Source organism: Saimiri boliviensis, chromosome 8 (genome assembly GCF_048565385.1).
Source record: "Saimiri boliviensis isolate mSaiBol1 chromosome 8, mSaiBol1.pri, whole genome shotgun sequence".
Taxonomy (NCBI): Eukaryota; Metazoa; Chordata; class Mammalia; order Primates; family Cebidae; genus Saimiri; species Saimiri boliviensis.
Window position 1 is genome coordinate 6,231,677 of NC_133456.1, and position 17,705 is coordinate 6,249,381.

Genomic DNA, 17,705 nt, shown 5'->3' on the forward strand with positions numbered 1-17,705 from the left:
TACTTATCCAAATCTTGGTTCCTCATGAGTTAGGCACCCTGCCTTCATTTTCTCAACTAAAGAAAACATGACAGATAACTGCAGCTTTTATTTCCAATCTGACCTTTCATGTTCTGAAACTCTTTTGCCATAGTGTCTTGCCAGCGTCTGCACAAGGACTTCCTCTAGCTGAGTAATGTGGTTCTGATTAAGGACATCCTATAAGACCCAGGAGGATGGCCTGGGAAGGAAACCGGCCTGAGACACTGGAGCGAATTTCCATCTCTCAGTCAGATATATGATATTAAAGACCAGAAGGTATATGGAGTTTGTCCTTGGAAGACTTAGAAGCAAAATTAAAGCAAATGGCTGACAAATTGGCTGTCTTTTATGCAAAGTTGACAAGTAAGCCGCTCTTACCCGAAAGAGGATATGCAGAGCCCTCCGGCCAAATGGCTCTGCAGGCGGTCAGCAGGCCTTTTGAAGTCCCTGCTCACAGGCCACTTTTAACAGCAAGGCCTCTGCTGAATTGCTTCCTCGTAAAGACATGGAAACTTAATTTTCACTGAAAATATCACAGTTCCAACAATGATCATTGATTCCTCTTTTTACGCATGTGATGTTAAGTAAGATACCTGTGTTGTGTACAAATGGTTTTTTTGTTTTTTTCTCCTTACAGTTTTATGAATTAGGCTATAAATACTAAGTCTCACTCTATTCCATGGATGCTAAGACCTTTCCCTGGGGCCTGTTAGGCACTGGCTCACTCCTGCAATAGTCAGGAGGTGAGGTTATTGTGACCAAGAATGAAAGATCCCATTTGCTCTCCTCGGATTCATGGAGGCTGTGTCCACAGGAGAAAGCACAAGAGGGCTGTGCAGTGGGCAATGGCATTTGGAGAGCTTGGAGTTTCTCTGCCAAATATCTAAGAATCTACTAATAATTGTAACTCTAATATGATTTTCTTGTTAATCTCTGTCGAGCCATGAAATCTGATATGTTAACCATGACTAAGCCGTGAAATTTGTCAACTTTGTCTGTGATTTACACAAGCTCTGGGGTTATTTTTTTTTAAATCTTAACACAAAGTATAGAAGAGTACTTCCCAGTATGCTTTTCCCAGCAGGCAGCTGGTATCCTATGACAACAAGTAAGGACAGAATGTACGAGTTTCTCTTGTTGTTTCAAGGACCAAGGACAGATAAGATAAAACCTAAAAACTAAGTAATATATTTTTCTTCAAGGTGATAACTGTGAACATAGTAGACTTGCTTAAACATCAATAAGTATCAAATAAACATCCAAAATAGTTTTATGGTTCATATCATTGGGCATGATAACACATTTCCTTAAAGCAGCAGAGTATTTGTTTTTGAGAGAAAATGAGTGAATAAAACCTGTTTGTTTGTTTGTTTAGTGGTAAATGGTATAATTTATCTCTTCAACATAGCATGAGCATATGCTCTGTGACTTGAAATCCTACTTTGCCATTGGCTAGGTGGGTGAATTTGTATAAGTCATTTAACTTTTTTTCCCCCTCAGTCTTTTATTCAGAAAAATGAGCATGATAATACTGGAGGCTACTTTGTAGGGGGCTCTAAGGCACCAAAGGGATGCCATCTATAAAACTCAGAGTGAGCACATTTTTCATTTATCCACTTGGTTTACTAGCATCATTGGCATAATAGCATAAAATGATATAATAGATCATTGGGTATTTTCCCAAAGGAAAATTCATATAATTGGGAAAGCATTTTTCTATAATTTTTGTCAGAGAAAACGTGGACCGTTGTTGACAAAGCATTACCATACCTGTAGACAGTTTTTCATATGAAGGAAGGAGAGCAGCTCAAAGGAAGAAAGAAAGAAGTGTTGCGGAACTGGAGAGTGGTGGGGGCTGGGATGTCCTCTCCTGTCTCTAGCAAATGCCTTTTTTTCCTTGGACTCAGAGAAAAACAAGACCCAGATCCTCCCCAACTGTCACCTGGCCTCCACTCTGTAGAATAAAGAATCAGATAAGCAGATGGCTTAGAACTCAAGAGTGTTTTGGTGACTTTGAGGGCCATGTAGTCTAGTGGTTTTAAAACTTTTGTTTTTCATACAAAACCTTGTGTGCAGTGCTTCAGGTCCTAACAGAGCCCTTCCCAGATACCTTTCCAATAGATTTGTAGGATATAACTTATGAAAACAGAATCAGGCTGATCTGTTCATTTTATCAACAATAAAACTCAAGTCTATGAAGTGTGGGCAAGTTGCTCCAGGCCTTACCAGTGATAGCCAAAAGTAGCCCAGCCATGTCTTCTTTTCTTTTTTTCTTTTTTTTTTTTTTTTTAAGACAAAGTCTTGCTCTGTTGCCTAGGCTGGAGTGCAGTGGCGCTGTCTCTACTCACTGTAACCTCTGCCTCCTGAATTGAAGCAATTCTCCTTGCCTCAGGCTCCCAAGTAGCTGGGATTACAGATGCCTACCACTATGCCTGGCTAATTTTTTGTAATTTTTAGTAGAGATGGGATCTCATCATGTTGGCCAGGCTGGTCTTGAACTCCTGACCCTCAGGCGATCCACCCACCTCAGCCTCCCAAAATGTTGGGATTACGGGTGTGAGCCCCCGCCCGGCCACAGCCATGTCTTCTTGAGTTAATTTCCTTGCCATTAGCCCAACTTCTTCACTTTCCACACAAACAGGAGGAAAAGCAAGGCATGGGAATCCAGGATAGTTTTGTTTTTTTTTTTTTTTTGAGATGGAGTTTCGCTCTTGTTACCCAGGCTGGGTGGAGTGCAATGGCGCGATCTCGGCTCACCACAACCTCCACCTCCTGGGTTCAAGCAATTCTCCTGTCTCAGCCTCCTGAGTAGCTGGGATTACAGGCATGTGCCACCATGCCCAGCTAATTTTTTTGTATTTTTAGTAGAGACGGGGTTTCACCATGTTGACCAGGATGGTCTTGATCTCTTGACCTCATGATCCACCCGCCTCAGCAGCCTCCCAAAGTGCTGGGATTACAGGCTTGAGCCACCGCGCCCGGCTCAGGATAGTTTTAATCAACTTGCCCAGGCTCTTGCACCCTTTAATGTTCCATGAACAATGTTATGGAATCTATGAAACCTCCTCCACCTCAAAGAAAATTACCTACAAAATGTTGTGAATGCGTATACATGCATTTATCTGTGGTGAAGATCCATAGCTTTTATCAGATTCTCCCAAAGGAGTTTGTTTCATGGCCCCCTAAAAAGGTTAAGAATGATTTCCCTATAATTTGTGCCCCTAAAAGTCACATTTCCAGTTCTGATTGTGAGTTGCAAGCTTAACAATTACATCTACTTTAACTTTTCAAGGGAAATGTAGCATATAATCCTATGAGTGTCTGAGGTCCCAGGCTTGCTTGTAAAACAGGAATTGAGTTGTGAATTATTCAGTCTGTCTCTGTAGCTTAGTTCTCAACTGGTATTCTAACTGGAACTAGGTTCTGACCATTTTAGAACCCAGATGGTTCAAAATTAAGAAAATAATGCATGTTTATTTACAATGCTCCAGAAAAGTACATTTATTTCTAGATATGCACATTCATTTATTTGGTTAATTCTGCTTTGGTCCTGGATTAGGGTTGCCAGATTTCACAAATATGGGACATCCAGTTATATTTGAATTTCAGATGAACAACAATTTTTTAGTAGAGTTCTTAGAAGGGAGAAAAATGAATCAGCCTTGTAGATATAGAAAGAGCTTTCGTTTCAACTCTAGAACATTTGCTGCAAAAATTAAGGGAAGTTTGCTGTAATAGTCACAGCATCTTTCAGAGATAGTAGATGCATTCTAAAACTGGTTTGTGGTGATGATCGCACATTTCTGTAAGTTTACTCAAAATTGTTGAACTTAACACAGATGACCTTGATGGTATGTAAATTTTACCTAAAAAAAAAAAAAAAAAAACTGGTTAAAAAAAAAGTAAGGGATAGTTTTATGCCAACTGTTGCTTAATTTTTCATTCTGAGCTTCAAACTACTTTAAGAATATGACAACCATCCCAGGCACAGTGGCTCATGTCTGTAATCCCAACACTTTGGAAGGCCGAGGTGAGTGGATCACCTGAGGTCCAGAGTCCAAGACCAGCCTGACCAACATGGAGAAACCCTGTCTCTACTAAAAATACAAACAAAACAAAACAAAACAAAAAAGCCAGGCATGGTGGTACATACCTGTAATCTCAGCTACTCAGGAGGCCGAGGCAGGAGAATCACTTGAAATCAGGAGGCAGAGGTTGTGGTGAGCTGAGATGGCGACATTACACTCCAGCCTAAGAAACGAGAGCAAAATTCCGTCTCAAAAAAAAAAAAAAAAAAAAAAAAAAAAGACAACCATAATTCTGCTTCTCTGAATAAAATATATAAGCATGCACACCAAATTGTGCATAACATTTCTGGACCTGCTGAATAAGGACTTGATAAATAAGGAATGACATCTCTGGATACCAACTTCTACCTGAACCAGGATCCCAAATATCATTAAAATCCTTTTCTTGATGTTGGGAATAAGGCTTATCTGGGCAAAAGCAAGGAGTTGCTGTTTTTGGAAGTCGTCTTCAGTTGTTGACTATGAGGGTGACCTCTTATGACACCTGCCACCTTGAGACTGCCCCTCTGTCAGTTCATGCTGAAAGGACCTAGGGAGGACAGTACTTGTTTATATGTAGAGCCTCCTTTTTGGGATAACTTCTTTATACAGACAACATGTTCCCAAGCCAGTGTGTAGACTCAGTCAGGAGGCATCTCCACCAAACCACACACAACTCATTCTCTGGCTTTAGTGCTTTCTCTTTTATCTCTGTTGATACACCCAGGTATTCTGAGGAAGACGCGTGATCAGAATGAATGATTTCAGTAGAGAGGGGTTGGGGTAGGGTTGCTTAGCCACAGGAAAAGTACACCCTAAGAACTTCATTCTCTAACAAGGTTTGAGGACTACTCCTCCAGATTTAATTTAATTACTAGACTCCAGAATCGACAGTCCTTTATATAGCTTATAAGAGTCACTGCAGACCTCTGCTAGACCCTCCAGACAAGTACTTCTATTTTTCTATTACTGTTCTAAATGTTAGCTCTTTATCCAAACAAAACAAAACTAAATGCCTAAAAGAACTAGGAGAGGAGAGCCAAGACCCCTCAGAGATGCCTTTATTCTTGCCCTTTCTCCTTTCAAGACATCGTTGCTCCCTAGGCAGTCATATTTCTCTGTCGGCTGGGAGAAGGGAGGGCAGTTGGAGATGGACGGGACAGCATGGGACAGCTGAGACATGCTGATGGAGGGGAGGCTGCCTGGGACCTGAAGAAGCAGTGTCCCAGCTCAGTCATCTGAACACCCCTAATAGACCTCTCCATCTCTCCAGGCATTAAAACTTCTAGAGAAAGAAACTGCTAGAATCCAAATCTTTTCACACAGCGAGGACCCCCCAAAAAGCCCAGCCTTCACACACATGCCAGCCTGGTTCTCCTGACTTGATCAGTGCCTTATCTTCTCCTTGAAACCAGTCCCTAAGGAAGGACCTCTGCCAGCTCACTCTTAATTACTGCTGGCATTTGAAAGCAAGTAAATGCCTTCCCTTGACAAATATTCTAGAAATTCATCAATTTTTCTTATTTTAAGTTAATTCCCCCACATCTGTCCAAATAAGTGAAGCTTCACCATTTTTGGCTTTTTTTCTGCAGAGTGAGTACGTTTTAGGCATTTGCTGGAATTATTATTTCTGTTGATACCAACCTCTTCCACATTTTTGGCCTTGGGTTTTGAATCCAGGAAACCCAGCAATCATCTTAAGATTCCATTTTCTTACCTGTGAAAGTGAGAAGCTGAGTACCCACATTGGAACTCACCATATAGGTGCCTCACTGCTTTTCATTTCTAAGTTTCTCCTCCGTGTCTTTTTCCTCTTGCCAGTATTGAGGTAAAATTATTTCTATTTGATACTTTTTTCTTCACTCTTGTCCTTCATGGGTCAAGTCTTATGCAGCTTTATAGCCCTGACAGACAGCAGTATTGCTATTTTGGAGTCACGGCCTCATTCTGTAGGCCAGGCTGGAGTGCAGTGGCACCATCAGGGCTCACTGTAGCCTCGACCTCCCAGGCTCAAGAAATCCTCCCACCTCAGCCTCCTGGATAGCTGGGACTACAGGCTCATGCCACCATGGCTGGCTACTTTTTGTATCTTTTTATAGAGATGGGATTTCACTGTGTTGCCCAGGCTGGTATCCTGGAATTTCTTTAAGTCAGTTCTCCTCAGGGGATATTTTATATGGCTCTTGTAAAATTTGAAGGATGGTTCCCTCCACTCTCACAACATAATACTACAAGGAATTATGTTTTTAAAGGTGCTGTCAGCAGCGGTTTTTAACCAGGAAATGGGGAGCTGGGTAGTGAGGGAGGATCTTGGCCCCTGTCCCTGAACATTTGTCAATGTCCACGGACATTTTTGATTGTCCCAAATTGAGGAGAGGGGTGCTAGTGGGTCATCTAGTGGGTAGAGGCCAGAAATATCCTACACTGCACAAAGCGGTCCTGATGACAAATAATTATCTGGTTCCAAAACTTCAAGTGTCAAGGTTGAAAAAACCTTGAATTCGAAGAATTCTTGCCTTTTTTTTTTTTTTTTCCTTTCCCTCAAGTCCTGGGATAAAGAAAAGAGAAAGAAAAGGCCCCATTCTGATGAGTGTAGGCTTCCCGATCCTGAGTTCTATCCCACACGGATCCAGAAACTGAAGAGCACCAGGGTACCAACGAGCAGGGCAAAGTGCAGGGCGGAGGCAGATCTTCTTAGCTCCAACAGCTGTCTGAGCTCCGAGGAGACAACTTCGACCAAAGCAGGGGACCAAAAAGTTACAAGGATGTTTAGTTTGCGATAAAAATCATTTTGCAGATTAAAGGGCTTCCTCCTGCCCATAAAACGGTATGTTCTTTAAATAACTCAAAAACTGGAGGCATTTAACCGTGTTGCAAGCAAGAAGCGGGCCTCGGAGCCACCGTGGATCGAGTCCGTCCCGGAAATGGAGCCGACCCAAGCTGTAGGTGGCGCTCTTCCTGCTCTCGCCGGCGTGCTGCTGAACAACCCGTGTTTTCAGTGCCCCTACTGGCAGCGTGAAGGGATGGGAAATGGAGGGCGTTTCCTGGAACCAGTTTCTCCCTCCACATCTGTTGGCTCCATCGACCCTCACTTCCTCGGCGGAGCATGCTGCCTGCGCAACCTCCACTCTCACCTCCTCTCACTCCGAGTGCGGTAGACAGAGGTCCCGCAGCGCGGGCAAAAAAAGTGTCCGTGTCTCTCATTGGCTTTGGTGAGCTCGTGTGCTCATCCTGAACCAATGCTGTGGCTGGGGGAGGAATGCTAGAAGCTGATTGGCTGTGGCAGCTTAGGGCACACCCCCCCACCCCCGGAGCTGCCGTGGAACCCTGTGCCGTGCAGGTAAATTAAAGTGGGGGCAAATGTGTTGCCTCAAAGGGAAATCGGGGTAAGAGAGTCACCCACACGCGACTTGCTACATGGAGGCTTTGAATTCTATGGTGGAAGATTTAGGTCTTGCCCTAGCGTTGCTGTTAACTAGCTGCTTGACTTGAGATAACTTTATGACTCTCCCTGCCTCCTTTTTCTGTCTTCAAGATGGAAATAATCCATTCTTTCAGAGTGATTATGAGAAATCAAGTAATTATCTTGGGATACGGGAAGGACTATGCAAAGAAGTAGTGATGGTGTTAGATGGGAATGAATTCAGTTTAGCTTCTAGAGTCTCCAAGAATCTAGACCAGCTACAACCCACCCGGCTAGTCCATGCCAGCCTTCGGAAGCCAGTGTCTAAATTTATCCCAATTCTTATGGTTGCAGGTCAGTGTGGGAAATCTTCTGAGGTCAATGATTGAGGTAATTGGCTTGCCATATCTTGAAAAAGTCTCTGTTAAATGACATAATTGGTTTTAATTACGTAATTACGGCACTTAAAGTGTGGGGGTTAAAGGTTACTATTATATTTAGAAGTGAGATCCCCAAATGCAGCAAGGGTGTTTAAGCCAGCGTGTCTTCGAATTTCTCTTTTTATTTTTTCAGAAGGAAGCCAGAGGAGGCTGGCCTTGGCCCTAGTGATATGTCGATGATTATGCTGCGTGAGGTAGTGGTGGTGGTAATGGGAGCATCATAGGAACCTTTGTAAAGAAAAGGAAAGGGCTTCCGTAAAGACCCCTTTGCGATCTGAAGCTAATGAGCAGTGGGAACTCAACTGTCAGCAATTGAATCTGATTGGGCAGGATAATTATATGATTGCCTCTGGTGTTTGCACATGCACAGGGATATTTTTATTGTAAAAAACCTAATTGCCTACTTACTTGGTGGAGGGAAAACCTACACAAATTTGTGTTGTCATAGGTTAAGAAGACATCCTTTCTTTGTCTCTAAAAAAGCTGCTTGCTCTTCTTAGAAGCTAGGGTTTCCTTTCTTTTCAATTTCAATCAGTGATGTTGTTTGTAGGACTTGGATCATTAAAACAGAAAGCTACTTTGGACAGTGTGTCTTTGGTCAAATGACCACAAGCTTACTACCCAATGGTCTCTTTCATAATGCAAAGGTAGCTAGAATTCTGGACAATATTCAAGCTGCTGGGACATTCCCAGCTTTGGGGGTTATTGTTTTGTTTTTGTTTCCCCCCCCACACGGAGGCCCTGACAAGATTGGCTGCATAAGCTATCTGGTTTCCCTTAGTTACATAAGGCAAGTGGGAGGTATCATGTCTGTGATAGCCTTTTAGACATCAACACCAAGGGTAAGAGAAACAAAGTGCTCCCTCTGCAATTTCTCAGGGACTTGGAGGAAAGGAAGGGACAAAGTGGGCCCTCATATTGTGATACAAACTGTGATCCACCTTCTTGTCTGTTTCAACAATCTCCATGCGGATGGCATCTCTCTTACCCATGATGTTGGTATGCAGAAAAGATTGTTGCAATTGGATCTATTCTGTAGCAGTTAAACTCTGCATTATTGTTTTTCTCTCTCTTCTTACAGAAAAAAAAAAAAAAAAAAAGAAAAAAAAAACTATTTTCTAAGTTCTTTCTTTTCTTGAGATCCCACTGGCAGAGGTTAAAATGCAACTGGATTCTGGGCATTGGAGAAGCACCTGTTCCCCCTGTAATTAGGAATGCAGACTCCAAAACTGAGTGCAGGATGTAGGATTACAGGTTGCAGAATGGCTGAGAGCAAAGGACTTTCAGCCCTTCAGACAGCCACGCTCTCAGGAATCTTGGACGTGCTGACCCACCCCAATCCTGGCTGGCTCCCTCCATGGGTTCTCCAGGCTCAGCGTTACATGTCACTTCTTCCTGGGAAGCCTTTCCTGACCACTCACCCCAGCTTGGGTTGGTTGCCTTTGCTTGGTGCCCCATGACACCCTCTAAGCTTTCCTTACCTGCTGTCCTGTAACTGCTTGTCTTGTCTTTCTCCCACAAAGCCCATAAGCTCCACGGGGGCAGGGCCTGTGTTCCTATTTGTCACTACAATACCTCCAGAGCCTGGCACCATGCTTAATGAATGTGTGTAGAATGACTGAATGAGGAGAGGAAGGGCTGTTGGGTGTCCTAGGAACTGTGGTGTGTGCTGCCCTGGTTTCCCTGCCCTTGCTGTTAATACTCCTTTCTTGTTGCTTATAATTTTCATTGTCCCAGATGATCCAGCTCTGTCGGAGGCACGTAGGCACAGCCAGATCTCATGCTGTACATTGGTCACCCGTCCAACCTTTGCCCAGAGTGGGAGCCCCCAGTCCCTTCGAGATCCAACATTACCTGTCTGTAAAGAAGAAGAGGAGGAGGGAGACAGCGGGGAGGATCCGGTGGCAGTTTAACACCAGAGCAGGTCCAATGTTTACTTTTACCCTTTTGGAGGTGGGTAACAGCAAATGCCATGGGGTGCTGGGTTTCAGAGAGACTCTGCATAATGAGCTTGGCTTTGGGGGCTCACATGTACTTTATATTTTGCTAGAGTGTAGGGGTTACTGTTTTTGGATTTTCACAGCCTGACTGTTCCATGATTTCCACCAGTGTAGGACAAGAATCTAGGTCCATCATCCACATGATGTAAATTGTTGTGTCAGCCTCATGGTGGCCACACACAGTGTTGTTTGGATCTTGCTGCATGGACAGAGAGGGAAGTTAGTCATTGGTTGCTATTTAATGACTATTATATTTACTACTTGCTTTTCAAGGCTTATGATTTTCAATAGGTTTTCTTGTTTTAATTTTGTGGCTTTTGATGTTTTGAATCTTCCTCTATGCCCCAGCCCAGCCTAGCCCAGTCGGCTCCTTAGACCATGAGATCCTGAGTAACTACGGAATGAAGAGATGAGATTTCATCAGCCCTATATGATTTGGGGTATACCTAACCAGCTTCTTCCCTAAGCAGAATATGAACCTATGACTTTTCAAGTTTCAGGCCAGAGGGCTTCCTATTGAACCCCTAAACCCCAAGCCATCACTGAGTTGAGCTCTCTGTTTTGATTGGCCTGTGATAATGATTTCTGAGTGAATGGACATTGGTACATGGAAAAAAAGCCTCTCCTGTGTCTGAAAAGAATAAACCCACAGAGACCACAGGGCACTGGCATTATGCTTCTTGTGATTCTTTCCTTCTTTCCTGAGATCCCACTGGCAGAGGTCAAAATGCAACTGGATTGTGGGCATTGAAGGAGCACGAGTTCCTCCTGTAATCAGGGCTGCAGACTCCAAAGCTAGGTGCTCTGGTTGGATGTAGGATTATAGGCGGCAGAATGCTTCTTGTGTGCTCCTAGGTCTGACTTGCATTCTTCTCTGTTGGTTCTGAGTCTGTATTTACTTTGCATTCTTGAGCTGCACTTCTGCTTTGGCATAATAAGCACCTACGGTGGGATCTTTGGGGGTTCCTTCTAGGAAGAGAGTTTGAATCTACTTCCTTTGTAGTAGATGTGTTCATCAACGTTGTGCACTTTGAACCAAACAGAATGAGCCATGGTGAGTTTTATTCCTGAGTTGTAAGGAAATTGTAGTTTAATTTTCAGTTTTGGAATTGAACCAAGAGATGCCTCACTATCTCATATTCCTTCTGGATTGAGGCAGTGTTGTAATAACTGACTAAAGAAGTAAGTCACATACTTTTGCAATAAAAAATTCTTTCAACGACACTTAATTTTATAATTAAACTTGGTAGTGCAGCTTCTGAAGTGTCTCATCTTGCCTCATCACAATGATCTAATTCCTTTCATAGTGCTGCTGTATACAATGATTAGTCCTTTTGTTATCATCCCATTATAGGGTAAAGAGAATAATTTTTAAAAAGAAAAAGAATAAATGATTGCATTTTACATCAAATTCAAACCACTGATTATTTCTGTTGTTTGTTTTAAAAATATTTTCGCCAGCCATTGTGGCTCATGGCTGTAATCCCAGTGACTGGGGAGGCTAAGGTGGGAGGATCACTTGAGGCCAGGAGTTGGAGATCAGCGTGGGCAACAAAAGAATAAAATAATTGGCCAGGCATAGTGGTGCGTGCCTGTAGTTCTAGCTACTTAGGAGGCTGAGTCTGTAGGATCACGTAAGCCCGGAAGTTCAAGGCTGCACTGGGCCATGATCATGCCACTGCAGCCCAGAATGGGCAACAGAGCGAGACCCTGTCTTAAAAACAACCACCCAACCAAAAAAAAAAAAAAGAAAGAAAGAAAAACACTTGCATGTTTCTTCTCTGACTGATTTATTCTGCAAATAGATTTAAACAGGTTCTCTAAGTGCAGTGCCTGGAAGAGCAACTGGCCTCCTAGCATCACGTGGGGACTTCTTGGTAATATAAATTCTCAGGCTTTGCCCAGACCTACTGAATCAAAATCTCTGTAGGTGGGGTCCAACATGATGTGTTTAAATGGGCCTCTGGATGATCCCGATGCACAGGAAAGTTTGAGAGCCACTGCTTTAACATTCTGCCAGTCCATGATGTAGGGCTGTTAAAGGGAGAGTAACTACGTATGGCCCCTGCCATCCAGCTGCTTGAGATCTGATCAAGGGCATAAGGCATAAATTCGTCAGGCAGGTTAGCAGAGTGATCTTTACAAAATGTAGATTACATCATACGCTCACTTCCTAAACCCCTCCAGGCAGTCCCCTTTGTACTTGTAATAAATGTAAATGCTTAGCTCAGGCCTACAAGGCCTGGCATGCTCCATCCCCTGACTCCCTTCCCAGCCTCATCGGATGCTGTTCCCTCCCTCCCCCAGTGCCCTGCTGTTCTGTGCTGGCCCTCTTTCTCATCCTCAGACGTGCCTGCTGAGTATAGTGTCAGCAGGAACACAGAGAAAAGGGAAGTAGAGTACAGAGAATTGTAAAGGTTAAATAAGAGTCTTGGACACCGAAGTGTTTTTTTTCCCACATGATAAAATATTTCTAAGCTACTGTCTCCACTGGTTAATATTATCAATATTTTTATATATTGATGTGTAATATATTAATAGCATAAACCATATTAGTGGCCTCACCTTTAAGTCTTTCACAGGTCTGACGAGTCCTTCTGTCCAGGACACAGCTTGAGGGCAGGTTCTCTGTTGTTTTCTTGGACCCTTAGACACTGACTTCACACAGCACTGGCCCTCGAAAATTGTTGACAAATGAAAGAAGAGATTCTGCAAATCCAAATGCCCTCACAGTGCTAGCAAAGTCTGAAAGGATTTGCTGAATCATTAAGGAAATATTAAAGTAGTTTAGTTTCATCTAGTGTAATGTATTTTCATTGCCTTCTCTCTCTCTGAGAGCCAGCCTGGCAGGCACAGTGGGAACTGAATAAACGTGGCCGAAAAGACCAGAGGTAGAGGGTGAAATCATCTATGTTGCACCAGAAGATTGACAGAGCCAGTGTATGATTTTTTACTGTTCTTTATTGAAGTTTCAGAAAGGATGGTGACTGTATTCATTGGATTTTGTCTTTTTAGAAGATTATCTGTGAATGCCAATTTTGATCTTTGGGATATTATATGTACCATGTGATTTGTGAATAAAGCGGCTGTTTAGATTTTTATGGAACGTGAAAATATTGTATCTCAGGATTTTCTTCATAACGAGAAAGTGAGCCACATATTTTAAATATGATTTGTTTTTAAAAATGCATTGGATTTGAGGCAAAGGGCTTCTTAAAGCTTTAGGGCTTCTGAGTCTAAGAACAAGGGCTATGGCTTTTTTATTTTTATTTTTTTGTCTTATTTTTGTTCTGACTATCTCTAGCTCTGATTTTCACAATAACAGACAAGATTTTATAAATCTAGTATATCTGGTTTTAGACATTAGTTGCTCATTAGGAAGTGTCTCATTTGAGATCTATAGAAAACAGAAGTCATGGAGATAGGGAAGGGGGAAATGCTTCTTAAGGTCTCTCTCAGCTTCTAAGTACTTACCTTGTAAAGATCTCCCAGGATGCGGAGTAAGAATATCCTTACTACCTTAGCCTCTGTGGATACATGAGGGAGGCCTTCTTATTGTCAAGGAGATGCTAGTCTGCCCTAGTGAGTAGGGACAAGGCAGGTGTGCCCTGTCCCACCTTGTGGGAACCCACAGCCAGAGGCTGGGCAGGACTTAGCAGATAACTACATTTTCACACTTTGAGACATACTCTGAAGGATGAGTACAGAAACCTAGCACAGCATAGAAAAGGGAAACAAGGCCGGGTGCAGTGGCTCATGCTGTAATCACAGCACTTTCAGAGGCTCAGGCAGTGGATCACAAGGTCAGGAGTTCAAGACCAGCCTGGCCAAGATGATGAAACCCCATTTCTACTAAAAATATAAAAAATAGCTGGGCGTGGTGGCAGCCACCTGTAATCTCAGCTGCTCGGGAGGCTGAGGCAGAGAATTGCTTGAACCTGGGAGGCAGACATTGCAGTGAACTGAGATTGCACCATTGCACTCTAGCTGGGGCAACAGAGCAAGACTCTGTGGCAAAAAAATAAAAATAAAATGAAAGAAATGACGATAGAAATAAAGCCAGGCCGGGCCTGGTGGCTCACGCCTGTAATCCCAACACTTTGGGAGGCCGAGGCCAGTGGACCATGAGGTCAAGAGATCGAGACCATCCTGGCCAAAATGGCAAAACCCTGTCTCTACTAAAAATACAAAAATTAGCCTGGTGTTTGGCACGCACCTGTAGTCCCAACTACTCGGGAGGCTGAGGTGGAAGAATCGCTTGAACCCTGGAGACGGAGGTTGCAGTGAGCCGAGACTGCACCACTGTGCTCCAGCCTGGCAACAGAGCAAGACTCCATTTCAAAAAAAAAGAGAAAGAAAGCCAAAACTAACACAGGACAGGAAGGAAGGAAGGAAAGGAGAAAGGAAGGAAGAAAGAAAGAGAGGGAGAGAAGGGGGTGGAAGGGGGGAAGGAGGGAAGGAGGGAGGGAGAGACCAACCAGTACCTTCTGGAGATGGCAAGCAGAGACATGAAGTTGAGACCATGAAATGAAAGATGACCAGGTGTTCATTGCGGATGAATGAGCACCTGATAGCTTAGGTGTTAGGTTGTGTTAGGTTGGTGGCATGGGAAGAGGGGTAAGGTAAAGTATCCCCAGGGAGCTGGTATCATGTCCCACAATAGCTAGGATTCTGCCCACAGAGGCTACACAGTGGAGAACCTTCTGATCAACACCACCACAGAGTGAACCCCAACGGCAGAGTGCTTCTCCTGCAGAGACTGATGTTGCCAAGTGCCCACTAACATGGACATTGTCCTAGCACGGCATCAGCACCGCGGCACCTGTTTCTGGTTCTTTTCCTGGTTCTTCCAACTCTTATGGTGCCTCTGTCTGAGATACCTCCTTTTTAGGGCAGCGTTTTCTGGTCTCCTTGAGAGCAAAGCTGCCTGCAGTGGACATTCACTATTCTGTTAGGGGGTTTGTATGGCTTTTAGGGAAGGATTGTGAGCATCTTCAGAGAATCTTCTCAGAGCACTGCCTTCTCCCACTGACCTGTTCTTCTGTCTAGAACACATTTGAGGGCAGGTTCTCTTGTTTTCTCAGTCCCTCACACACTGACTTCCCACAGATCTGGCCCTCAAAAATGGTTGAAAAAGGAAGGAAGAGATTATGCAAATCTAAGTGCACTCACAATGCTAATACTCAATTTCAGGAATGTGAAATGAAAGAGATGTCTGATTCATTCATTTATTCATCCACCCATTCAGAAATAGTTATTGAGGACTTACTGTTTCACTGTATAGCTAAAACACAAAGCCTGGCTCTTGGGAAGTTCCCAGTGGATGCTGGTTATTAAAGAGGAAGTGGAACACTTACTTTGGCATCTGTGTCCCTTTGTGTTCCCGTCACATGGACTTTTCCAGAAGCCCTAATGTTTTTTGTTTGCATGTTTGTTTGAGATAGGATCTCACTCTGTAGCCCAGTATAAAGCGCAGTGGTATGAACATGGCTCACTGTAGTCTCAACCTCCTGCGTTCAAGGGATTCTCCTGCCTCAGCCTCCCAAAGTGCTGGGATTACAGGCATGAGCCACTGCACCTGGCTCCTCGGCTGTTTATCCTTCTCTTATTTAGGAGTGATAGTTCAGGCTACCAGCTCTGAATGTGCTGGCTTCCCTTCAGTGGAGCAGAGCTCTTCCGTAGGCGGGAAACACTCCTTTCCTGGACTCGTGGCTTGAGCTCTGACATTCTTGAGTGCCGAAGGACAGCTCTCTGGTTGTTTGCACACAGCCAATGTGAACGTGAAATGGCAGGGAGCAGCTGAACTTCAGCGGGGTCTGAGTAGCTTTTTAAACCATTGATGAATGAATGAAGATAGTCACTTGGAGCACCTACATTTCTGCTTGCTGAAAAAGGCCTGGCCTGTTTCTGATGAGAACTTTTTTGATTAAAATAAAAAGGCAGTTTTTGCAGACATGAAGAATTTGAGCCTGGAGTCCCATATGGAGCTTAGAAGCCAATTCTACCCACATGGCATGTTGTTTGGCTCGGAGTGTTCTAAAATCCTGAAAATATAATAATCTGGCTTTCTGGATTTTTGGGAAAAGAAAAATACATGCTTTTGATATAGCAAGCTGTGTTTCCCCAAGATTCACCCAGATCCTTTGTCCAGCTGGCCCTCTCCAGTCTATTGGTCACCAATGTGGCCTTCCTCACATCTGCATTCCTTCCTTCCTTCCTTCCTTCATGTTTCCCCAGTCCCCATCCACATGATGTGTGATCCTGCTTTGGCCCTGCGGAAGAGGGCCTGTGGCAAGCTTGCTGTGGCCAGCAGCAGGCATTAATGATGCCCAGATTTACCTACCCAGTCTCTCGTCCAGATGCCACAAGTCAGGGCCAGTAGGGGCGACATCAGCAGCTCATCACCCTGGCTGCCAATGAGAACCGCATGGACACTTGGTCAGGCACTGCCTTAGGGATTCTGACTTGATGGCTCTGGGTGAGGTGCAGAGGCCGTGTCCACACAGACAGCTGCTAAAAGCCTGCACGGAGGCTTGTGCAGAACTCCCTGCTCTCTGGGACAAGTGTTCTGCCCCTATCAACACTCTTCGAGGCTTCTATTCCTCTTCCTGAATTGGTTTTGGGCCTCACAAGTCACTGTCATATGCTGAAATCAGAGAAGAGCATGCGTGTCATAAGAGGCTCTTAAAAGGAAAGGGTATAATGCAAAAACCAGAAATATTGTCTTCATCTGAACATCCAAATAAATCAACAAAAAGTTGGACATGGGTGATGGGGAGAAGATGCCGGACACAAACGTTTCTCCTGTCTTCTGCATGATGGCAGAGAGGTACTTCAATGGGTGCGGGTTCTTGAGGCCCACCTTGATGTGTGCTCTTAAAGGCAGCCTGTTATTTTCTTTCTAGATCCTTCAGGTGGTTCTATTCTTTACATCAGCACATCAATAATTGGGCCAGATTACTTTTACTGCTTACCTCGTTTACATTTTTCTGGTATTCATTAAGCCCTTTTAACCTGCCCGTGTGTGTTTCATTGCATAAATATATTGCTCCCTTTCTTAGTTTTTGGCCTTTCTTTTTTCAAGAGCATCTGTTATCCTCTGGTTCTCATTATGTAATTATCATACCTATCGTCTTGTCCCTTACAGGTTACAGCTCTATATTCTGGGATAACCTCACAAGATTACAGCCTATTTTGCTGATATTTTCTAGAGCAGTGATTCAGCTCCTTGCTACTTCTAATGTGTCCCTTCTAAATTTTGAAGGGACACATTCAGTCCATAGTACATAGAAAGTAATTTCTTAAAGTACAGAAAGTGTCTGGGTGTGGTGGTTCACGCCTGTAATCCCAGCACTTTGGTCGGCTGAAGCAGGAGGATTCCTTGAGCCCAGGACTTCCAGACCAGCCCGGGTAACATAGCAAGACCCTGTCTCTCCATATTACATATGTATATATCTATATCTATATCTATATCTATATCTATATCTATATCTATATCTATATCTCCACAAAATTAGCTTGTTGGTCTGCTGCGTGCCTGTAGTCCTAGCTACTCTGTCTCAAAAGCAAGAAATATTAAAAGCATAAGCTCAAAAGAAAAAAAAAAATCCCTTTGATTCCATTACTACATTTTTACTGGGTGGCTGATGGTAGAAATTCCCTTCCATTTTCTGTCCTGTCTATAGTCTTCTGCCTCAGTGCCTCACATGAGCTTTTTTGCTGATAGGGAAACTGAGGCCCAGAGAGCAATATAATTTGTCAAAAGTTGTGTTGT

The 17,705-nt window shown here is 43.6% G+C and overlaps 1 protein-coding gene across 11 annotated transcripts in view; it reads left to right on the forward strand.

Moving 5' to 3' along the window:
• Nucleotides 1–17,705, forward strand: part of ERC2 (ELKS/RAB6-interacting/CAST family member 2) — a 970,127-nt gene that overhangs the window by 856,657 nt on the left and 95,765 nt on the right. For 7 of the 11 annotated variants that reach the window (XM_074403633.1, XM_074403634.1, XM_074403636.1 and 4 more), the window contains one exon: nucleotides 9,669–9,884. The exons of 2 other annotated variants lie outside the window; for them this stretch is intronic. In XM_074403633.1, the coding sequence (XP_074259734.1) occupies nucleotides 9,669–9,884 (216 nt within the window). Of the gene's footprint in view, nucleotides 1–9,668; nucleotides 9,885–17,705 lie in introns of those variants that run through there. 2 more of the 11 variants (XM_074403640.1, XM_074403642.1) reach the window with 2 other exon arrangements.